Source organism: Psittacula echo (genome assembly GCF_963264785.1).
Source record: "Psittacula echo genome assembly, chromosome: 5".
Lineage (NCBI taxonomy): Eukaryota > Metazoa > Chordata > Aves > Psittaciformes > Psittacidae > Psittacula > Psittacula echo.
In genome coordinates this window covers 18828168-18852778 of record NC_137739.1, presented here as the reverse complement: position 1 = coordinate 18852778, position 24611 = coordinate 18828168, and the positions used below count along the sequence as shown (strand labels likewise).

Below are 24611 nucleotides of genomic sequence, written 5' to 3'. Positions count from 1 at the left end.
CCGGTGCATGAGAACCTGCCCAGCAGACGGGAGAAGCACAGGGATGGTGGGGCAGAACCTCCTGTTTGTGGCCACCAAGCTCAGACTGACGGCTGGTGCCTAAAATCCCTTTGTGGGTCAAGCATATGCAGCCCTGCAAAACCTCGAACCACTTCTGTGGGAAAAAACACCTCACTGTTGGAATAGATTTTGTACATGTATTCTGGATAGGATCTGCTGCTTTTGGGCTTGTTGAAGGCAGGAAAACCTGGAAGCTGAGATGCTGCAGGAGGGCATGTGTTTCTTGTGTCAAAACACACCCTGAAGAGGAAGTTGCTTTGTTCAGGTGCTGGAGCACGGCCTGTACCTGTGTGTCCTGGGTTTGGCTGTAACAGTCATTTTTCTCCTTCCTAGTCATCTGGTGCACTGCTGTGTTTTTGACTTTAGTCTGAGAACAGTGCTGGTAACACACAGATGTTTTTAGTTGTTGCTAAGTAATGCTTACCCTGATCAAGGACTTCTTAAGTCTTATGCTTTGCCAGGGAGGAGGGGCACAAGAAGCTGGGAGGAAGCAGAGGGAGGACACCAGACCCAAACTAACTAAAGAGGTATTCCATACCACAGGATGTCATGCCCAGTATATAAACTGGGGGGAGTCACCCAGAAGGCCCAGATCGCTGCTCGGGTCAGGCTGGGTGTCCATCAACAGGTGGTGAGCAATTGTATTGTGCGTCACTTGTGTTTATTGTTGGTTTTCTCTTCCTTTCCTTTTTTAGTTTTATATTTTCTTCCCTTGTTATTCCCCTTATCATTATTATTATTGGTGGTAGCAGCAGTGGTTTGTGTTATACCTTAGTTACTGGACTGTTCTTATCTCAGCCCGTGGGAGTTGCATTCTTTTGATTCTCCTTCCCATCCCTTCAGGAGTGGGGGGAGGAAGAAGGAGGGGAAAGAGCAAGCGGCTGCGTGGTTCTGAGTTACCGGCTGGGCTTAAAGCACGACACTGGGCAGAACGGTCTTACCTTGGGGTGGGACCTGCAGTGGCGGAGGAGGTCAGAGGGGGCTGATGCTGAGTGCATGAGGACAAGCAGAACTAACTCCAGCTGTCCCCACCAAAGCCCCTGGGGCTGCTTGGCCAAGTTCACGCCCAGCACAGTGCACCAGGGCCCCACCACTCTCACCCTGTGGCCAGACTGGGCACTGTGGGCTGTCACTGCCAGGTGGGGGGTGGCAGTGATGTGGTCACAGTGCAGCCCAGCACGGGTGGGAGCCTGGCAGTGAGTGCTCAGCCTTCCACTGCAGCACACAAGGGTGTGGAGGGCAATCCACGGCTCTGGGCATCGCAGCCAGACAGGCAGCCATGGCCATGGGTGTCGTGTCCTGCTGGTCAGGTGGCCACAGCCAAGCTGCACTGGGCACGTAGAGCAGGGACAGGGTGTGGGGAAGTGATAATTCCCATGCACTGGGCACTGGTGAGGCTGCACCTCGAATCCTGTGGTCATTTCTGGGCCTCTCACTACAAGAGAGACATTGAGGTGCTGGAGTGGGTCCAGAGAAGGGCAATAGCGCTGGTGAAGGGCCTGGAGCACAAGTGTGATGAGGAATGGCTGAGGGAACTGGGGAGTTTAGTCTGGAGAAGAGAAGGCTCAGGGGGACCTTATTGCTCTGTATAACTATCTGAAAGGAGGTTGTGGTGAGGTGGGGTTCATCTCTGTTGCCAAGGAACAAGTGATAGGACAAGAGGAAATGGCCTCAAGCTGCACCAAGGGAGGTTTAGACTGGATATTAGGAACAATTCTTTACTGAGAGGGTGCTCAGGCATTGGAACAGGCTGCTCAGGGCAGTGGTGGAGTCACTGTCCCTGGAAATGTTCACAAACTGTGTAGACGAGGCCCTCAGTGACATGGTTTAGTGATGGCCTTGGCAGTGCTGGGGAACAGTTGCACTTGACGAGCTTAAATGTCTTTTCCAACCTGGTTGATTCTATGATATAAAGTGATGTGGAATGAGGCTCAGCTCGCTGATTAATGCAGGCACAGAGAGCTCAGTTTTATTGGTTTCACTCCAACTGCTTTGTTCAAGGAACAAGCTGTCCCTGCAGCACACACAGGCGTGAGCTGTCGCTGCAGCTCCATCCGCAGCGATCCTGACATCCTGGATCCATCATGCCCCAGCCGGCACCAGCACCCCCATCCCTCGGGAGTGCTGCCGAAACCTCTGCTCTTCTGCCACCACAGAGACATCTCTAAGCTCCTGCCCTGCAGTCAACAGGATTTTTATCACTCCTCTATGTTGCGGTACATTGTGCTGCCTCAAAAGCTGCTGCTGCAAAGCAAGAGCAAGTCTGACAAGTGCTGCCCTCCTGGACCTGGAGTCCTCCCTGCTGCTTCTAACAAAGTGCTTTTGGAGCTGCTGACCTGTCCCTTGCAGGCTGAGAGACACAAGCCATTTCCTGCTGGGGACGAACCCATCAGGGGGCAAGATGCGAGGTCCCCAGGTGGGTTCTGCAGCACCCAGCCAGGAGATGCTGCCCAGATGTAGGACCCAATGGCAGGACCTGGGGAGACCACAGAGGCATAGTTAGATGAGCTGCAGCCTTTCCCCATCCCCTTCCCCCTCTGCAAAGGGCTGGTAGGTAGTTTTGGCTCCTCAAAAAGACAGCACCAAGCACAGGGTGACTCACAGCCGCTGGCATTGGGATGAGAACACAAGGAACAAAAACGTGTGACCTATCCTGTCCCATGGGATCCAGAAGATGGTCCTGAGCCAGGCTCTGGGGGATGCTGTCCCTCCAAGGGATCTGCTGCCCGGGTGAGAGTGTGGCATTTACCTTCCTGCTGAACGCACCCCTGCTCCAGGAACTCTCGTCCTGGCATCTCTCAAGGGTGAGTGGTTATTGTCCACCTGGAGACTATTTTCAGCACCTTTATGCTGCTCACCTGCATTCACAATCCTGAGAAAATACTTACTATTTATCCACTTCAACTTTCTTCCTTCCACAGTCACTGCCTGTGATGGCCATGAAGGAGATCTGCTGAGGGTTGGTTTGTTTTCCTTTTCCTGGCAGACCACATTCATTGTGCTTCTTGTGGGGTCCCACTGCCACATGTCCCACTCAAAGGACAGTGGGTGCAGAGCAGTTAGAAATGCTTCTTTGTGTCCCTGCCTGCCAGTCCAGCCGCAGGGGTCTTTAACTGGCAGAGCATCCTAGCCCAGCCAGGGGAGTTTCTCACCTCCCACACAGATAAGGGGTTTAGGATTCCCACAGGACTTACAACTCAGGCCAGAAAAGGCAAGGAGATCTGGGAGCAAAGCAGAACCTACTACTGCCTCAAAGTCTATTCCAGAGGAGTACTAGCCTTCGGGAAGGCTCTCCTACCCATCTGCCTAGTGACAAAGGCAGAAAGCCTGAGGACATGCAGAGCCAGGCTGATGAAGTGAGGCTGCTTTGGGGACAGACTTTACATTGCACAAAAAAGGGGCTGAAAAAGCCACCGATAGGGATTAGCAGGCTCGATGGGATGGATCCACAGCCCATAGAATTTGTACCAGCTGTACTGGCTGGTACCCCACCAAGCTTCTGCCCTCTGCCACCCAGTATCACCAGTGCTATCCAACTCCTCTGACTTCCAAGTGCTGCCATGTGGGAGGGGGCTTTGGAAAGCCATTGAACAGGGTAAAAAATGCTCTAAAGAAGGACACATGCCAGTGCTCGGCCCCAGCATGCTCTGGCTTTGCTCTAAGCTCACAGACATGAATTGAAGCCACAGGTTATGGCTTTGGGCTGGGCCCCGACAGTGGGAAGCATATCCAGCCCCATGGTTCCACCACTGTTTGTACAGACCCTGTCTCCTTGTAGCCAGAAGGGTCAAGACAGGCAGCCACCAGCTATAAATGCCATAAGTTTTTGGGTCATGGGATAGCTCTGGATTCCACGGCTTGAGACAAGCACTTGCTGCGCTGATATGCTCAAAGAGGCTGGCCAGGCCAGGCCGTTCAGTGTTTCTTGAGATACCACTTTCTCTTTCTAGTCACTGCCTTTTCTCTCAGTGCTGCTTGGTGCTGGCCAGGGCCACCAGCTGGGGGAGAAGCCATGGCTGCTGAGAGGATGAGGAGAGCAGCCTGTCTTCAGCCAGTGAACATGTGGTTGCAGCTGTACAAGCATGATGGGATGCTTATTCTCAAGAAGCAGCAAATGTACCTCATTGGGCCTTGATACAGGGAAAGCTTTTTGTCTTAGCTGCAACAGAACGATCAAGCGTTCCCCTCACCCACGTACACGCCAAAAGATGCCCGGATCCCACCCCACCCCACCAAACCCCTTGGTTCATGCCAGGTCTCCTCTGGGAAGGCTGCGATGACACTAGTTCTGCAAGCTGCTGCTACACACTGTGGAAGCTGGAGCTGTCAGAGAACAGAAATGAAAAAGGAATGAGATCTGGCTGAAGATCACAGGAGTGGGATGTAGACAAAGACTCTGGGAGGAGCAGCAGGAGCAAGCACTCACAGACCATGCCCTCATGAAAGGGCCAGCTTCAGTTCAGGGCAGATGACAATAATCACAGAATCATGGAATGGTTTGAGTCCGAAGGGACCTTAAAGCTCATCCAGTTCCAACCCCCTGCCATGGGCAGGGACACCTTCCACTAGACCAGGTTGCTCCAAGCCCCGTCCAACCTGGCCTTGAACACTGCCAGGGATGGGGCAGCCACAGCTTCTCTGGGCAACCTGTGCCAGCGCCTCAGCACCCTCACAGGGAAGAGAACTGGTGGCAAAGACCATTTCTTGATTGCTGATCCAACTGGCTCTGGAAAGCCTTGAGACCAGCAGTGCTTTTGCCAGCTCTACATCTCTTACAGAGGTCCACGCTGAGTCTTGGCTGCACCAAGAGAGTATCAACCTGGTGAACAGATCATACCCATGGGAACCACATGAACAAGAGGCTGAGGCAGGAGCCCTGTGGTGGTGGGGCAATGCAGGCAGAGGGGTTCAACCTTAGTTCTCCTCTCTGGTAGCATTCAGGCAGGGACAAGCCAGGCAGGGAGAGGCATGCAATGGGACTCTAAGCCCACTGGGACTGCTGGTGCAATACAAAGTTCAGGACTTCAGTCCCTGTGCTCTGCAGTTTCTTGATCCATGGACACGGTGGATAGACAAGACAGACCACCCACAGATCGGTGTCACAAGCTGTGGCTACCTAACCCCTACAGCCTGAGTGAGCTACAGAAAACAGGCAGTGAGTGATGGGGGGACACTTACCGATAACTGCTCTAAGCAGTATCAGTCTCAGGCTGAGCGGCTGTTTCAGGCCTGCAAGAAAAGAACAAAACCAAAACACACAGGTAGTCAGTAGGGAGGTGACAACCCCATCTTGAAGCAAGAGAAGAAACTAAACAGTGGCGTCACCCCTGGGAGGAAGGACACTTTCGCCAGGGTAAAGCAGTGGTCCTCAGCCCAGTGCTTGCAGGTGGGACCTGCTGATGCTGCTCATAGGCTGAGGATGCAGCAATTCAAACCAAGGTTGCTAGGGAGAGCAGAGCAGCTTTTGGTCAACCAGTTGCAGACCTCTTTGCACACCTATGGCTACAGCCCAAATGCTCCTCTTCTTTGCACTGGTGCAAAGACCAAATAACTTCAGTGCCCCAAGCTGGACTTCATACCAGAATGAGCTGTGACAGAGTACAGATGAGCAAACCAGCAGCCGCAGCAGATCAGATTGTCAAAGGCCCTTCCAGCGTGCAGAGGCCCAGTGCCCACTCTCGAGGAGCATCCCAGCTATGAAATGCTGAGACTGTTTGCCCAGCGAGTGCTTGAATGTTTGCACATACTTCAAAGGGCGTCAAAACACGCACGTAACCCCTGACACTAGGAAGCATGAGGAGTTCTTGCTTTCAGCTACATGCAACCCTGACAGAAAAGGACATCTTCTCTGCTTATCAGCTCCAGGGAGATGGGCTCTCTGAATCTACTTCCCTTAAGTACTATGCACTCAAGGCAAAAAGGGGAAGCTGCCTAAACATCTGCCTGGTCCTGGACACGGGGTGAACATCTCCATGCAGAGTGGCAGGGTTCCTTGCTCCCTTGAGACCCAGACCTATGACCAGAACATGGCTTTGTGGGTCCCACCAAGCTGCCTTCCCCTTGACACAGTTGATGGTGGCTGGCATGATCAACCAGGGTCTCCCACCTATGTAGCACGAACATCCCTCCTCCCTGCCCCCAATCTTCTTCTGAACAGACCTTGCACTGGTGCAGCTTCTGAGGAAAAGGCTCTAATTATAGAACAGCAGATGCTTTTCATGTCTGAGGAAGGTTATGTCAGCTGCCAACATAACCTGATGCTTAGCAACCCTCGGTCACCTTTAAATTGCCATGACAGAGCATGACCTATCTTGCAGAGCCAAAGTGATGTTAAACCATGTCATTACATCCACATACCACACGCACAATATATTCCCTATATGACCTATTGTACACAGCTAATGCATCACAAATATCGGTATCCCCCCCGATACCTAACAATATCAGTGTGCTTACATGAACTATCTTCAACCATGCTTCAGTTCATGGAACTAGCACAAATGTTTAACATGTGCTGGAGAAGGTGGAAATGGCAGAGGATGTGCTGGACAAATACATACCCACATAGCTGTGCATGCACATACATTTGTCTACAAGCTATGCATTATGTTAGACAAAGAGCAGCACTACAAGGAAAGAAACTAAGCTCCCCCAAGCTATAGATGATAGGACCACTCTCAGACTGTGTAAGCATTGACCACTGAAATGGAAAAGAAAGAAAACCTGCATAAACCTTATATCCCCCTTGCTCTCCTCCTTTCCCTGCAGTGGGCAGAAGGTGGACAGCCAGCTGCTGTAGGAGCCCATACTGAGTTTCCATAGGTGCCATTTCTCCCTTTCCTGTCACTTAGGTCCACTTTGGAGCTGGACTGAGTCTGCTGTAACAAGGCTGTAGAGCTGTGGTCCATCAGCATGGCTCAATTTGAGGTCTCTGCAGTGAAAAGGCTCATCAACAGAAATAAAACCTTTCCTTTTCACCTCAGAGGTGTAGCCCCCACTGTCCCTGTGCAGTGACTGAGGACAGCTTGGACAATGCAAGACCAAGCTGCAGTGTTGCCTCCAGATCTTACTTGGCATGGCCAATGCAGCCCATGAGGATGCTGTGGGCTCCATGAAGGGCTCCGCTGCCACCCTGAGGCCATGCCCTGGGAAAGGTCTCTCCATTTCCACGGAGGTTCCCAAGACAAGACACTGCCCCATCACACGCACACAGAGGTGAACAATGGAAGCCAGGTAGGGCTTTTGCTGACATGTCAGCCAATTCAGGCTACTCACAAGACAGTCTCTTCCCTGGCCCATGTCAAGGAAGAAAATGATGCCAACTCTTCCTCAGCTCTTCTCCTCTCACATGGCCAAAGCTTCTGCCCCATATTAACAGGGGAAGGTGTCCCAGAACCATCCTGTGATCCTCCACATCCCTCATCTTCACAACTTCACTCATCTGCAGTCCCCTCCTATTCCTGAGCCACTGCACACCTTCCACAGGGAGCCACCAGCACCATGAGAGCTGTCAACAGTTGTCCTCTCACCCTACCTGGTAAGGACACAGCTGATAATAGCAGAAACAGAGTCCAGAAGAGCAGGAAAAGAAAAGAAGGATGCAAGGAGCCAAATAGCCAAAACAAGATGCCCATGGAAAGCTGTGTTCACCGGTAACCCTCACGGTATCTCCTGGAAGCAGTCGGGCACTGTCTTCTTCTCACATACAGATCTGTGTCTACTGCCTCCTGAACCGCTTGCTCTGGAAGCAGGACAAAGAAAGATAAATCTCTGTCGATGTGCATCTTGCAGCTATCAGCAAGCCCTGCAGGAGACTGCCCAAGAGTAGCTGCTGGTGGGGGATGAGCACCACGGGGTGAGGAATGGCATTCCTGAGTGGTGGACATTGTGTAACAGTCCACAACACCTGTATTGCAGCCCTCCTTCTTTTCTCAGTTGAAAATGTCGTTATCCCCTCATGTTTAATAAACTTCTTAAATTTGGTGCTTTTCAGGGTGATGTGTTTGGAAACCCAGCACATTGACCTTCTGAATACCACAACTGCTGCATAGTGCAGGAGACCAAATGACTTCATTGACATCCTTGTGGTCTCCCTCTCCTCCACACTCGCCAACAAGGCTGGCCTTACACCATATGAAGGCAGCACATCTTCTTTCAATACCTGAAGCTATCTGTCCTGCTCTCCTAGGAGGCACATCACCTGCTGCATTTCCCACATAGGTTCCAACAGCTCAGGAGAGCACAAAACCAAATGGCCAAACCAAAAATCCCTCCCCCTCTGGAGAACTGCCATCAGCTCGTGGCTGTTCAGTCTCTTTCTCACCAGCTGGTGCAGATGAAGGTCTAGCCTTGTGCTTTTTATGTCACACAGTCCATTGTGAACACATATACATACTTATGATAAATATGTGTGTACATTGAGCACAATAAGGAGGCATATAAATAAGCTGTGATTTCCAAACATAAATTTGCAGGACTGCAGGGTAAGGAAGCAGGTAAAGCAGCTTTACCTGCAGGTGATAGAGAGGAAACTAAAATTAGGGGGGCTTCCTTCCCTTCAGCACACACAATACTAAATGGCTGTAGAGCTGGTCAAATTGAATGTTGGCAATGGAAGATTTATCATAAAACAAAGCATGGATTTAATTATTTGGGGTTTGGTCAAAAATGCTCGTTAAGATTGTGGATAGAAGCAATAAAAGTTCCCAAAAGCTGCCATCAAGTGTAATTGTCAGCAACACTTTGTGGAGCGCAGTTCTGAAAGCCACTGCCTATGCTAGGGCTGGGATGAGCACAAACTCCCCACCTCATCCTGGTAAACTCTCCTTTACCTACTTCTGCCCACTAACAATTCATCTCCTGGGCTCTAAGGCTTAGCACCACAGTGTACAGGACAATGGCCTCTCATGAAACCAGTGCCCAAAGATGTCTCCTGACTTGATTTCCCTTCTTTCCTTCAAAAACTATCAGCAGGGAAACGCCCACTTGCCTGGCAAATAATGCACAGTGCTCACAGCTGGACTGAAGGTGATAAGAAGGAATCTGATTATCTGTCTAGGTGTACAGATATTGGTGCATGAGATGACAAAGTCAGAAGTGTTTTCCCCGCCACTCCTGGTTGACATGGAAAAGCAAATGCCTGCATGGGAGATTTCTCCAGCCATAATCTTAGGGCTTGGCCCAACTCACCAATCTCTTCCACAATATTCTCAGTGCTTCCAGGAGGAGTGGTTTTCTCCTGTTCAGAAACAAAACAAGAGTAACAGCCTCAGGTGGGTGCCCCCTCAACCTGCCCTTTTGTTCTGACAGAGGAATCAGAAGTGCTGAGGCTTTCCTGGTCATTGCTGTGATTAACACCATGGACACCAAAGTGCTGCCCTCCTGCTCTCAGCACCAGCCCCTGATGTCTTCAGCCACTCCACTTAGCAGAGTGGTGTCCATCCCAGCCAGTGCAAGCCCTTCAATTATGCTGCTACACAACCATCTCAAGAGCTAAGTCCTCCTCAGGGTTGGTTTTTTTTTTCTCCCTTAAAAAAGGAACATTCAGGTAAGTGCAAATTGACAGTGTTTGCTCCAGAGCAACAACAGCCACTGTTCATCCTGAAAGCCACCACTAACAGAACTGACATGCACACAGAGACACAACGATGAACAACTCTACCCCCAGACCTGCCCCTATCACCAGTGGTAGGTGTGGAGCAAGCAGGGAAGTGCTGGACTCCCCAACACTGGACTCATTCAAGATCTGTCTGGACAAGGTGCTGGGACATCCAGTCTAGGTCATGCTTTGCCTAGAAAGGTTGGAGCAGATGATCCTTTGAGGTTTCTTCCAACGTGGTATTCCATGATCCATGAAATTACTAGAGATTTGTGTATACAAAAGGCTGAAGTCCTACTGAGACAGCCACTGGCACTGCAAACGCAGTCGAAGATGTGCTGTACCCCTGCAGCTGCACCCTAGACCTGCCCAAAGGCACCTTCACGTCTTCAGGAGCTGGATCTCACCCTCCTGCACCAAAAGAATGGATCAGGAATCCACTCCCTCTGCTCACTTGGACCTGTAATGCCAGAGGAGGCTTCCCTAATACCAGCTGAATGATGAATACCAGTACCTGAAAATATCAGATGCCATTTTCCAATCTCTTCAACTCAGCAATAATAGGAAAAAAAAATGAGTTAGGAAAGAAATGGGGTGAAATGATGTTATGAATTTCCCTAGGGGTTGGTTCAAAGAGTTTATCAGGGGAAACACTGAATACATTGATCCCACAGGTGCTGGAGTATTTAGTGCTTTGTTATTTGGGATAACAAAATCACACCAGAGAGTCCATGATGTGGCATCTGATTTTAAATATTAAGAAAAAAAAATTAGAAAAAAAATTAAAAGAAGCTTTAAAAAATCAGAGAACACCCCCCCCTTCTTTTTCATTTGTTTTTTTTTACACTCATAAGGAGGAAGTAACAAAAGTCTGATTTGATTTAATTCAAGTGCAAGTTATCACTGTAAGTCCTGGGCAAGAGTCAAGCTGCCTGTGAGCAGCTGAGCAGGACCTGACCTCTGAGCTGAGAAATGCCTGTTCAATGTGCAGGCCTCCATGCAGGCAAGAATTACTGTGGAGCTGCTATGTGGGCTGCTTGCTGAGTGCTGCCTGCCCTCCAGAGGTGTCTTTGAACTTTGTCAGGCTTTAAAGAACCTGAAGGGACCATCTGAGCCTTGCAGTGGAAAAGTTGGCTCATCTGTGCTCCACTTCCACTACTGCCCTCCAGCATCCAAACTCCGATGTTATTCCAGCAGCTTAGGGCTGGTGAGTGAGAAGGAACAACCAAACAAAGGAATGGAAAAATACAGAACAGACAGGGAAAACATATCCAGTTAGCTCCCAGACTGCAATTCCAGAAGCCTTCCTTCTGGCAAAAGTATGCTGTGGCATTAACTTGACCTCTCCGGTTTAGAGGCTGCCAACAGCTCCTGCTCTCGGTTGAGATATCTGAGCAGGTCATACTGGTACAGCCCTGCATTCCTGCAGGTGCCTGACTGTAACTCTATACAGTCTGTGTCAGGCAGTCCATGTGCTGCAGCAACCCGCTGTTGGGAGCAGGAGTCCCAGAGCCCTGGCTCCTGCTCAGAGGCCATGCACCCCATGGACACCACTGGAGAGGGCAGGAGGCAGCAGCATGCAAGGGTGATGCTTGGACAAAGACAGGCTTCCTGCAGCAGACAGTTCACCAATGTTTTTCCAAACAAGAGCTATGGGTTTCCTGAAAACACCCTTCAGTGGAAAAGCCTACTGGTTTTAGATGCAAAGCTGAACAAAAGCAGACAGGAAGAGTGAACCAGAGCGTCTGACACACTGCTGGTGATGAACTGAAACCAACCAGCTCCTCCACCCAGTGCAACGTCTACAGGAGAACCACAGCAGTACCACTGCCAGGCAAGCACACAGCACAGACACTTTCCTCGCACTCGGTAGGGTATAGCAAACTAGTTGCCACAGTTGCCCCAGCCATCATGAACTTGTGCTTTCTAAATGGGACAACAGTGATGGAAGGAGAAGGGCAGGAGCAGCTAATTGAACTTCTCCTGGCTGAACAAAGCTGTGCTTCCAGGCAGACCTTAGAGCAACTTCCAGTGCCTGAAGGGGCTACAAGAAACCTGGAGAGGGGCTTTGGACAAGGGCCCGTAGGGACAGGACAAGGGGGAATGGCTTTAACCTGACAGAGGGGAGACTGAGATGAGCTCTTAGGCAGAAGTTCTTCCCTGTGAGGGTGCTGAGGCACTGGCACAGGTTGCTCAGAGAAGCTGTGGCTGCCCCATCCCTGGCAGTGTTCAAGGCCAGGTTGGACCGGGCTTGGAGCAACCTGGTCTAGTGGAGATGTCCCTGCCCGTGGCAGAGGGTTGGAACTGGATGAGCTTTAAGGTCCCTTTAGGGACAGGACAAGGGGGAATGGCTTTAACCTGACAGAGGGGAGACAGAGATGAGCTCTTAGGCAGAAGTTCTTCCCTGTGAGGGTGCTGAGGCACTGGCACAGGTTGCTCAGAGAAGCTGTGGCTGCCCCATCCCTGGCAGTGTTCAAGGCCAGGTTGGACCGGGCTTGGAGCAACCTGGTCTAGTGGAGATGTCCCTGCCCGTGGCAGAGGGTTGGAACTGGATGAGCTTTAAGGTCCCTTCCAACCCAAACCAGTCTAGGATTCTATGATTCTATAATAAATCTAAAAGGGCATCTGCTAAGAAGTGGCACCCATGGATGCACTGCTGCCAGTGGACACAGCCAAGTGGTTTTGCTCCATCCTTCCTCAGGCTTACAAGAGATCAACTTACTGCATCTGAATGCTCTACCAGTCAGCTGAGCCAAGGCACATGCTGGTTGGAAAGCAGAAGTGACTTGAGAGTGATGTAAACTAACACTATACCTCCACACTTGCTGTGGGCTAGAAGTATCCACACAATAGCTCCTGCATCTCTGATGGAAAGTTTTATTAACTATAGAATCTTTCATCACTTTTTTGTGATTCTCCTCACTGAGTTTTGTCTTGGCCACTCTTGCTGTTCCCTTGTCACCACTCTGGGCTTGCTCTGCTCTCTCCTTCCACCTCCTTCCACCACTGTTATTCTATGACTTCTTAAGTTTATCTTATGACTTCTCTCTTTCATTCCTGATGAAAACAGAATTTGTATTTTTTTATTTTTATTTATATTATATACTGGTGGACTTATAGTCCACCAGTCCATAAACTCTGGTCCTCTCTGGCTTGCTGTCCTGAAATACATCCCCTCTCATTCTTCCTTCTTGTTTACATTTCATATTCATCTGCTTTTCCAGTTTACTACTCAACTGTATCCCCCACAGTCCTCTGGCCCTCTCTATACTCATGGTGCCTTGTTTTCTTCCAGTTCCTGCTGGAAGCCCCCATGCCAGTTCTACTCTTTAATTGCTTCGTATCAGTTCTGAGCCAAATCAAGTCTTTTGATTGCCACCTGTTGCCCTTACACTGATGCCTTATCTTGGTGTCTCTGCCAAGGCATCATCTCTTGTATGTCTACACCAGCTTTGTCTATTTGATGTGCCATAGGCATACTCTGTATTTTCTCACAAAGAACTTGTACCATTTCCCTTCTGTCCTAGTCATGTTATACTCCCTCCACCACTTCATATTAATTGGCAACTCGTCTTTGCCTCTGCACACAAGCTTTCATTAAGTCCTGGTCATTCACCTTCCTCACCTGATTTTTAAAGAGCTAAAAGGCGTAGATGAGACTTTTTTCCTTCTCCTCTTGCAGCCCAATACAACCTTTTCCTTAAGGCTGTCTTATATATGGATAAATTGGCTCCACTTTCAGAGGACAAGCTAAAGTTGTGTCTTCCAGGAGCAGTGTGCTCCCAACTGTCTTCCCATGCATTCAAAGCCTGTGTAGGTGCCTCATGAGCAACCCTGCATATGCTTGCTAATGACCAAACGGCCCTTCATCTGGGGAGAACATGCTGTTCTCTTCATGAACCTGTTCTTGATGGCAGCCTCCAAATGTTCTGCAAAATAAAGCCTACAGTAATACTTATGCAAGGTGAAGTGGAAAAGTGGGGAATAGAACCCAGAACTCCTAAGCCTTGACCATAATACTACCCTTCTATACATCAAAGACCAGGAATCTGAAAAGAGCTAAATATTAAATATTACTACCTTAGCACAAGCTCCCAAACTCTGAAAGGTCAGTCCTACCTCATCAGTCTCAAGAAGCAGTACCTTTGGCCAGCTGGAAGAAGGGAGTCATCATCCTGTCTTGGACATTACCTTTAGGCTTGTAATGGTTCCTCAAGGGGTTTAACCCTGCTTGGCTCCACATCTTGCTGCAGGCCTGTGTGCTCTTTCAGGGGACCTCTGCAATGCACCAACATTTTTCGTACAGCCCTTCAGCTGTCTCAGGCCTGAAGACAGATATATGACCAGCAGTAAATCTGTCACTCTGAATGCTGCTATCATTGCTCACTACTGAGGTCTGGATAGCAAGCAACCATGCCAGTGGCCAGAACATCTCGAAACCTGGTTTGTCAGAAGGAAGGCAAGATGAAACAAATGGCTCTCTTGGTTTATCTGTGAGTTCACTTTCTATGTTTGCCAGAGCTCGGAAAACTCTTCCTTTTTGAGCAGGGCTCCAAAGGCTAAATATTCAGCAACACCTGCCATGTTCTGCCTCCATTCAGCCTATGAAATAGTCTACTTTTAACTCTTCTAGTTTTTAAGGGGACATTGAAAAGTATTTTTCAGTCCAAATCCAAGATGTGACATGCACAAGGTAACTTTTTTGGAGTGTTTTCTATGTTTTTTTAAACTAAGGACATGTAGGACAAATCAGCTGTCCTTTTGGTTTCTGGGATTCAGGGACAAAAGTGTTTAAGAGCCTGTCATGTCCCCAACGTCTATAAATGCATTTAATCCTTTAGAAAGCAATTAATACGTTTGGTTTCTAGGTTATTTGCAGAAATTCACAGTTAAATGATGTGCTCTGTGAGTGCTGCTCCGTTGGCTAACCCACATTTTTGCACAGAGAGGTAGTGCACAGTCATTCCCATCTCACCTTCTCGGTCCTTCAGGCTTTACTGTATCATCTTAATCTGACTTTCTCCAGAAAACATTTGAAATTTAGATTCATGCTTTCAGAAACAAAACTGAATTTGGTGTTTGCTTAAAAGCACAAAGATCAACAGTGTTGGAGAGCAAACTTCTGTGTGTGCCCACAAAACAGGCCTGGCACACAGCAACAGCCCACTCCACAGCTTGTGCCAAGACTCCAGCAGGTACAAACCTGAGACAAAAATATGTGTTTACTAACAAGTGGACTCCATAAATAAAGATGTCAGAAGCCACTGGAAAATCAGGTGCAAGAGTGTTCAATCACTCACTGAGGAGCTGGTATTTAAGGCATCCTCTTGAAAACTACTTACTGTGTATGTACAATTCCTTAAATATTCAGGCACCTGTTCAAGTGTGTTTTCAGACACAACTGGCTTTGAGAGACTCCTTCAGAACTAACAATCTGCCTGAACAGCCTGAAGCAAATACATTAATACAGCTTAATAAAGGGTATTTTCATTACTTTTACATAAGGATAATTTCAGCTAACATACTGTGGTCTGCCATTGTAGAAAGCTCACTGATAAAGAGGAATGTATCAAGCTGCAATAGACCATCACCTTATCATAATGTAAATATGTGTTCACACACAAATAAGAAATGACCAAACTACAGTATTTCCTTCTGGAACCAGTAACAAGGACTTTAGCTCTTGTAACTCCTTCCATCAGGAAGTTTCTCTTTGCTTGTCAGTTTACAGCAAAAACTCAAGCCATTGAAGATCAACTACTCTACTGCCTTTAATCCACAGAATAATCACAAGAACTACCCTGACCAAGTAATAGGAATTTTGTTTTAAGGCTAAAGTATACATTTGATAATCTCTTTGTTCATTTGTTTAACTAGGATCAAATGGGATAAACTCTTGCTAGAACATGACTGTTCCCAAGACCTTGAACTTAATGGGAAGACTCCTGCTTCTTTATTAGCCTTTGGGTTATTATGCAAATATATTGCTCATTTTTGCCCCTTTCACAGAGCCTGTGGAGCCTAGGAAATAAACAAAAAGAACTCTAAAACCATGACCTGCAAATGGTGGAACAATCTAAAATCTATTGATTTAAAGTAATTGCTAAGGAAAATGCTAAGTAGTGTGCACAGAGCACCATTCCAACAGAGACCACCTCTTCCACCACCCATTCCCACCAGCAGCTCTAAACCACACCATGCTGTGCCATGAAGAGGGATGGAACTCATTGTTCAGCATGGACAATCCATCTAAGTGGAGATGGTGATGCACTACATGAGTCAGCCTCCAGTGATGTCTGTTTCTCTTGATTACAGATGGAGCCATGGTTGATTAGCTCAAGGTTTACACATCTTGGAAAGGGACTTTTGACAAGGCCCTTTAGGGACAGGCCAAGGGGGAATGGCTTTAACCTGACAGAGGGGAGACTGAGATGAGCTCTTAGGCAGAAGTTCTTCCCTGTGAGGGTGCTGAGGCACTGGCACAGGTTGCCCAGAGAAGCTGTGGCTGCCCCATCCCTGGCAGTGTTCAAGGCCAGGTTGGACAGGGGTTGGAGCAACCTGGTCTAGTGGAAGGTGTCCCTGCCTGTGGGAGGGGGTTGGAACTGGATGAGCTTTAAGGTCCCTTCCAACCCAAACCAGTCTGGGATTCTATGATTCCATTTAACTTTCAGGTGCCTAAGTTTAGGCACAGGAATTCTCCTCCCACGTATGTCACAAGTCAGACAAGTTAAAGCTTTAAGCTCAGACCCGCAGGCAACGTTAAAGCCTGTCACCCCTGAGCTGCAAGTCTGCATTCTCACCTCTTTTCAGTGGCAATGTCATGGCTTGTTGCAGCTGTGCAGGCTAGGGACAAGCTAATGGAAGGGAGGTGCTGTATGGTTAATCACACCATTAATTGAGGTTATTTTAGGCATTTTATTTTTGCTCCTACCTTCAATGCTCCAAATCACACCTCTCTCCCAGGGCACCCAAGTTAAATGTCTGCAGTTTCATAGTTTGAATACCCCTGAGGTCACTTCTGCTCACCTTAACAGGTTGGCAGGAATACAGCTCCAGATCTGGTAACACTTTGAGCACAGTACAGAGAACATAGTGATCAAAAACTCCTCTCAGTTAAACAGATTCCCATTTATCACAAGCTGGGACAGCACCACTGAAGAGGAGAGCTGGGAGGACAGACTGATACATTGAAGGGAGAACCAGCAAAGCAGCAGTGGTAGGCATGGCTAGCTGTGAGGATGATACCATACTGACTTTGCTTACACCGAGAGGTTGCTTACTCGTTTATGGTTGTTTTCTTCTTCTGCTTTTACCCTGGCTATGCTTTTTGGATGTCTGTAAAGCCTACTACAAACAAAGTGGTGCTTAACAACCAGAGTCAAAGACAGAAGCACTGGAATGATTTGACATGGCAGGCATGATACAGATCCTATGACCCTCCTAACAGCTGTGAAAGAGTAAGCAGGTAATGACAATGACTGCAATAAGCAGGTGGCAAAACTTCATACTGAAGCTTAGCTGCAGCGGATGTAGTACCTGCTCTCACTAACGCTATAGTAACACTGCCTGTTTCAAACAGCTGGGAAAGGAAACAGTGGAAGCTGACAAGACTCTTCCAATGAACTCTTCTTCATTACTCTTCCCCAAAATACATCAGCTTTTTCTACTCTTCCCCAAAGAATCAAATGTCTTCTTGAGGTGATATGCCATCTTGACTCACCCAGCTCTATGAGCAAGTGTCACATGATCCTCATCACAATGTACAATGGTAATACCAAAGGATAGCACACGCAATACAGTCAGCTTAGGAATAACCTGAAGGCTAAAATCTATTTCCACGATATCTTCAAAGAAATAAAATCCAGGGGCAGAGCTCTTGGAAACTTCAAGCCTGAGCAGTCTTTTAAGAGCAAAAGCCCACAGGGGACTGTAAATATCCATCCTTTGCCATTCTAATATTCTTACTCATTTGTCACTTTATACCACTGCTTTTATCTCCTTTAACCTGAATCACAGAATCCCAGACTGGTTTGGGTTGGAAGGGACCTTAAAGCTCATCCAGTTCCAATCCCCTGTCACGGGCAGGGACACCTTCCACCAGACCAGGTTGCTCCAACCCCCGTCCAACCTGGCCTTGAACACTGCCAGGGATGGGGCAGCCACAGCTTCTCTGGGCAACCTGTGCCAGGGCCTCAGCACCCTCACAGGGAAGAGCTTCTGCCTAAGAGCTCATCTCATTCTCCCCTCTTGCAGGTTAAAGCCATTACCCCTTACATCCTAATCTTACATCCACTACTGAAATGGGAAATCAATTCAACAAGCCTAAAAATGGGAATGTGTACAGGATGACAATACTGACTTATTCTCTGAATATTCTTCTATCAATTCCTGGACAACAAGTCAAAAAAAACTCAAGACATGCTGTCTGACAAAGCAAAAATGATTAAATGAATGTTCTCTTTCTCCTGCTCCTCTTCAGTCTGTATTAGTCCTTCTAAAATATGGGGGTGGATTCAAACACACATCTGCACTGCTGAGTACTGGCTCACATTACAGACTGCTGGGACATGTTGGATTCTTACAGAGCTTGTGGATCACATGAAGCCTATACCACAATTAACTGTTCAGCCAACTGAGTCAAAAAATCCTAATCTTGTAGACTACAAATATAGCTGTTACTTAACTGTCACCAGCTGCTGAGGGAAGGAGAGTGATTCAAGGGAAAGGAAATTCTGTACCTGTAAACAAATGCTTGTTACTGATCCTAGGCTTGAAACCTAGTGAACCTCTGATCATCTTGCTAGAACATCCTAGGCTTCCTTACCAGAAAGAAAAAGAGGGCAGAACTGTCTCCTCACATTCAAATTGAAGCTTACGAGTTCACCATGTTTCATAGAACATACCTGATTAAAGTCAGGACTCAAACACAAATGTGAAACTTCAATTTTCAGATACACAACCTGATACCTGCCTCAGTAACTTCTCTGGGGTGACAGCGTGTGTTAAAGAGCTAAGAAACTGGGAAATATCTAGATGTAATACAAAGATGGAAGACCTGGATAGAAGCAGGGACTTCAAAAGAGACAGTGTGTTGTTTTTCCTGCACAAAATGCTCGAATTTTACTGTGTTAAAGACATCCAAGGAACTAGACAGAGATACTAAAAGTCTGACTGGACATAATCCTAGGCAATCTGCTCTAGCTGACCATGTTTTGAGCAGAGGAGTTGGACTAGCTGCTCTACAGACACACCTTCTAACCTCATCCACTCTGTGGTTCCACAGGGGACAATATAGATCAGTGGCACCTGAAACACAGGTGTGGCAGACAGATTATCTTTTCTGAGAGCAAATGATATAGCTGGGGGGAAGAAATTAAGCAGAGAAGCTTTTGTGCACGTAAAATCCACGACTGTAATGACAAATACCCTCTCTGCATACAAGCCCCTATGTTTGAAAACTGACAGCCGCACCACAGAACCAAAAAGCAGTACGATGGCAGGTCTTGAGAGGGTTACAGAAACACGCCCCAACAGTATGATCTCAGGTAATGTCATTTAAGGTGTCAATCACTGCAGCATGAGTCTCACAAAGACATTTCATCATATGATTTCATCATAGTTTTCAGGGCCTGTGATGGGCTACAGCAGCAGACTGAATCAGATGATGGACTGAGGGAGTACAGCCTCCTCCAGCATGAGTAAACCCACCAAATCCACCAGGAATGCACTGCAGGAAGCTTGCTACTCTTGCCAGACCCAGAGAAGCAAGGAGGCCCAACACTCCACCACACAAATCAACCTCCTGCAGAGGAATAACAACTATTTTTCCTTGCAGCTCTCCCTGTTGGTGCCATGCTCATGTGCTGTGTTAGCACTGACAAGGCAGCACAAGAATTGCCATAGGTATGATTCAAAGCTGTTCAGGTTAAGGACAGCATTGAAGATGACTGGCTATGGGAAGAACTTCCAGCAGAAGCACTGGCTCACCCATGTCAAACATGGCATACACAAACACAGGTCCATTAGAGTAAGGGAAGTTACTGTGAATGTACCCAGCAGGTATCTGACAGCCTCTGACGACAGACATCTCCAACATGCTCCTTCTGAACTCAAATTCTTGCTGTCATGGGGCACACATCAGTGCTCAGCCAAACAGCTCTCAACTCACCATCAGCTGGGCACTGCACTGGCTTTTTCCTCACTGCATGGCTTGAAGCTGGCACTGTGGGCTTTCTAAATCCATGGCTGTGTTAAAGACTTCCAACTTGTGCCTTGTCCCAACAGGCACGTGTGCTTTGCCACCCATGGTATGTGCACACACTGGCTGGCAAGCTATTTTTCCAGCACGTAGGTGTCAGCATGCCTCTCTGCCATCTGCCACCATTCAGTTTTCACTGCTGCTGAAAACAACTTGAAAACAACCCTGCTCTGATTAAGTCTAATGAAGCAAGAAACCCTTCAAGTACATTCTTCTCTAATAACCTGCTTACTGCTCTTTCTCACCTACTGCCTTTACCCATCCTACCTTCCTGCACTCCTGAATCCATTGTGTTCCTCCTATTTTGGCTGTTATGAGTGGACTGCTCAGTTTCCAAGAGAACAGGGAGACACTGGGAAATGGGGGGAAATCTAGAAATTATTTTTAGATTATTTAATAATTTCATGTGTAGCAACAAATAGAAATTTGCAAGTAAATATGGATTCTACCCTACTAGGCAAGGGCTTAGATAAGTGCAATGAATGACAAAAAAATCCCAAACTTAGCTCCTTCTGAACATCCATTTGCAAGACAAAACAGCTTCCTCCAGTGGAAAATGAGATAACTGAAGGTGTCTACATTGACAGGTGACCAACTATGACCAAAGCCCATTTATTAAGTTCAATGCCCCCTGAGAAATCTGCAACTAATATTGCCTCTTGCTAATAGTAGTTACATTACTCTGAATTTCCACAGATACTGCTCCTGAATGTCCTTGCCCATGGCTCAGGCTTGATGGTGTTCTCTCTTTCTCCATCCATAACAGGCTGTAGATCACTCCTCTCTGCACAGTAGCGCTGGCAGATCTGCAGGCTTTTCTAGAACTGGGCAGGAAAAGCAGGCTGTAGAGATCCTGGCTGCGGCTGGTTGAGAAGACTGGCACACTTACTGAGGAAGCTTTCACTGCAACTCCTCCTACCTCTGCTAGACAATGCTGAGGATTTCATTTTCCAGAGATCCTAACTGGGTTCGTCCCAATAACCTACATTCACTCCGACAGAGAGGCAAAATTCTTAGCAGAAGGAAGAGAATGCTACCCCGTCCCTGGACAAATGTCCTTCCTTGACCCGGGAGAGACCTGAAAGCCTTCATACATACCTACACATTCTCATGCTTGCAGATGGCCCGTAAATCATGTTCTGAGCTGACTGCATCTCCGTCATGCCACGCACCCAGGTAACCATGCTCAAACACAGCTCCTGAAACCATCCCAACACTTTGCCTTTGCCTGAGTAATGCACACCCCCTCCCAGCACTTTTGGCATTAATGCTATTCTAAGCAAAGCTGAATTCCCCATTTCATTTCAGTGGCTGGACACCTTACTGACAAGTGCTTTTGTAGGTTTGTTTAGGTGGTGACTTCTTTCTCACTGCTCCCAAAATGCAAAATGAGGGACAATAAAAGATTATTTCTGCTACTTTACTTCTGTATGGCTACTGTTCATTCCATACAAAGGAACTTATATTAAAGTATCCAACAGTCCAAAGGAGGACCATCTGCATCAAGCCTGCAAAAAAAGTGTACTCCCTTTTTCTAAGCAAGTGACTGTTCACTGGAGCTAACTAGCATTACATTGAACTGGAAGAAAATAGCGACCACAGCACCCTTTTTCCCCCAATTTGTATTCTGCAAACAGTTGTCTTTAACCAGAGTAGAAAACTAAGCTAACACTGTTGTTTTGCAACATGATCCATTTCTGTAACAAAAAATCATTGCTATTTTTTGATCTGTAATAGGTCTTATAAAATAGCACCTTCTTTAGTAAACGAAATATACTGGTAGGTAAAGAACCACTTGAATTACTCTTTCAGCCCACATACTCTGCATAACATCCTCACATTTCATATGTTTGCCCCTCTGCCTTTAACTGAATGTACTGATTCCCCAGACAGCTCAGGCATCTCCTGAGGACTTCAGAAGTTACAATGACCTGGCTCACTGAAAAGGCTGTTTACAGCAGTGCCTTATTGCTAAGAAATCCGTGTCTTGATTCCTTGGCAGGGCACAATTACTAACATCAAGCTCTGGCTCTCCCCTCTAACCATGAGGCTTTGTACAGGAGCTCCCACCTGGACCTAGAGTGTGCTTGGTGACAGAGCAGGGCACTGGCGGCCCTGCATGATACATGTCTCAAGAATGAAGACCATAAACAGCTGCTAGCATAAAGTAACATGGCCTCGCATGGCTGTCATGAACCTCTGTCATCTGAAGGGCAAAATCTGATGTATTGCAATGAGGATAATGATAAAAATATAAAGGCATGCATCGTGTTCCAGCCCCTAAAAATGAGCCTTGGCCAAGGCAAAGAGAATTTTGCAGGTTGACAATAGTGACTGTCATGTTTACAGAGTACACAATGCATGATCATGGTGCACAGCAGAAATGCAACGTGTTTCCAGGGCTCAATTCACTTTAGACAAGTGGCTGCAGAGCTCCTGGGCCAGACCTTGAGCTGGGAAACTGTGGGCAGAGTCAAGATAAATCTCTGCTGAAGAGCAGCTGAAGAGCTGCACAAGGATTTCTTGAAGTAAGAAATGACACCTATTTCTATTAATACAGGAAGATAATACACTTGCATATAGATACACACACGTGCATAGATGCTAGTGCCAACACTGACATCTTACATACATAACATACATACAACTTATGTCACATAGAGCTGTCTCTGGATGACTGCTCAATGTTGAAATACACAGTGCAAAAATAGGAATGTATTATCCTTTGAAATAGTGAGACTTCCCTCCCCCACTCCCAATCCAAGTTCATGAACTGTGCATTTTAGCAGGAGTCACTACCTCAGCCAGGACCTCTAAGTCTGGTTGAGTCTGAAAGTCTTTTATAAGCCTCATACCTGAACCCTTGTGTAGCTGGACAGATACTGAGCATGTGCTGCCTCCTTTCCTGAACGCTCCTTAGTTTCAGACATAACATCAGCACTTCTGTGATGGTGGGTCTTCTGATCATGGTGGCCATCCCTTTTCCTGGCTTCTGTGGCAAACAAGACGTGGGTCAGCCTGTCCAGATAGTGCTCCAGCTCTTCCTGGCTGTGCTCCAGCTGTTTGCCGACATCACTGGGGACAAAAGAGGAGGGTGGCGGGGGGCTTCTGCTTTCCCTCTCCTTCTTGGCCTCTTCCATGTGTGGGTTATGCCTCATTAGAAGAAGCACTATGATAAGCAAGATCAGGCAGAGATACACAACCCAGACTTCTTCCATCTTGGTGGTCAGATACCAAGAAGCTAGTAGTGCCTGTTGATGTACTCAGAGGGAAGACAGATGAGCCAGGCACAGTGGGTGCTCAGCACTTCCCAGCCGTCAGCATCCGCAGGAAGGACTGTTGCCAGCAATCAAAGCACCGTGGTAATTGATTTTCTAAGTTTTCTAAAGCAGTGTGGCTTACGAACCTTCCTGCAGTTCTAAATAAGGCAGCAGCACAAACAGTGAGCAGCAAAAAAAGAAAAAGAAATTAAACAAAGAAAATAAAACTTTGTCCTTGAAGTAAAATAACTTTAGCAGAAAAATACAAGATCTTCTGTCACAGCTCCATATGATCTTAAAATAGCAGAATCTCTCCTCTTTTTTTGCTTAAGGAACTGCAGGTTCAATGCCTATTCTCTTCAAATAACTTTCCTTCTGTTACAGTATTCAAACTGTTATCTTGCTTGAAGTGGCAAGCTTTTCTTCTTTCTAATTCAAAGAAAAGAGAAGTTAGGATTGGAGTTTTCCTCCTCAAAGGAAGAGAACAGAATATTTTGTCCTTTAGGGGTCATTAGACACTGAGTTCACACTCTACCCTCAGCACTCTTATAACAAATTTAAGTAGCAAAAAGGAATATTAGTCACCTGACTTAGGGATTCAGTAGGACCAATCTGTTGTCAGCTTCTTTCTGCCCTTGCTGGTTTTGGGAGAGGGAGTCCTCATAGAGGTGGCTTCTGGGACTCAGGAGGTAATTTTAGCTGAGCTTCGTGGGGATCCCTTGGAGATCCTTTGTAGCCTGTTTCTCAGTGACTCTGCCCCCCATTACCTAAAGCAGAAGACAGGCAGCCCAGAGACGAATAAATGCATTCCCACTGACCAAACTCAAGCGAAGGGGTTGAAAGAACTTACCAATTGGTGCCCCGTATCCAGGTTGACAGCTGAAATGTAAGCAGAGATGAGCAGCTACCCAGGCAGGGCTGCCACTGCCTGCTCCCTGCCACAGCAGAGTCTGTCTGGAAGGGCATTGCCTTTCCTAACCTTTGCTGGAGGATCTGTTACAGATGAGGGTGCCAAGCCTAAGAGCAGAGATCACATCCAGATTTCTGCTGCCTCTATGTAGAAACATTCTTGGGCTCACCCCACCACAGAAACAACTCTAAAATTCTTCACTTTATTCTGAAAATCAAGACCTCTCCCATGCATTGCTACAGTGGATGGTCTGAAAAAAGTTACAGCTTCCCCATTCCCCCGTTCCATTCACTTTAGAAGTTGAGTCTCAGCTTTTACTTTTTCAAGACCAATACAATTGAGCAAGATTTGCTCTAGGGGCAGTGTTGTACTTCACACCCCCTTTCTGCCTTGTCTTAAAGTCATTCCTGAGGTCACAGAATCACAGAATCCACCCAGGTTGATCATCAAGTCCAACCGTTCCCCAGCACTGCAAAGGCCATCACTAAACCATGTCACTGAGGGCCTCATCTACACAGTTTGTGA

General features: G+C 47.3%; 1 protein-coding gene across 1 annotated transcript; it reads right to left on the bottom strand.

Moving 5' to 3' along the window:
* Positions 1–4299: 4299 nt before the first annotated feature.
* LOC308221852 (uncharacterized protein) lies at positions 4300–24255 on the bottom strand. Its single transcript, XM_080619180.1, has 4 exons — positions 23762–24255; positions 22772–23605; positions 5239–5289; positions 4300–4383 (listed from the first exon to the last, which is right to left on the bottom strand). Exons 2-3 carry the CDS (start codon positions 23132–23134, stop codon positions 5284–5286), a joined length of 369 nt encoding a protein of 122 aa, XP_080475306.1. The 5' UTR covers positions 23135–23605; positions 23762–24255; the 3' UTR covers positions 4300–4383; positions 5239–5283.
* Between the last annotated feature and the right edge of the window lie 356 nt (positions 24256–24611).

Bases quoted from the DNA above. Each gene is read 5' to 3' on its own strand.
- LOC308221852 (XM_080619180.1), bottom strand. From the start codon at position 23,134: ATGGAAGAAGTCTGGGTTGTGTATCTCTGCCTGATCTTGCTTATCATA.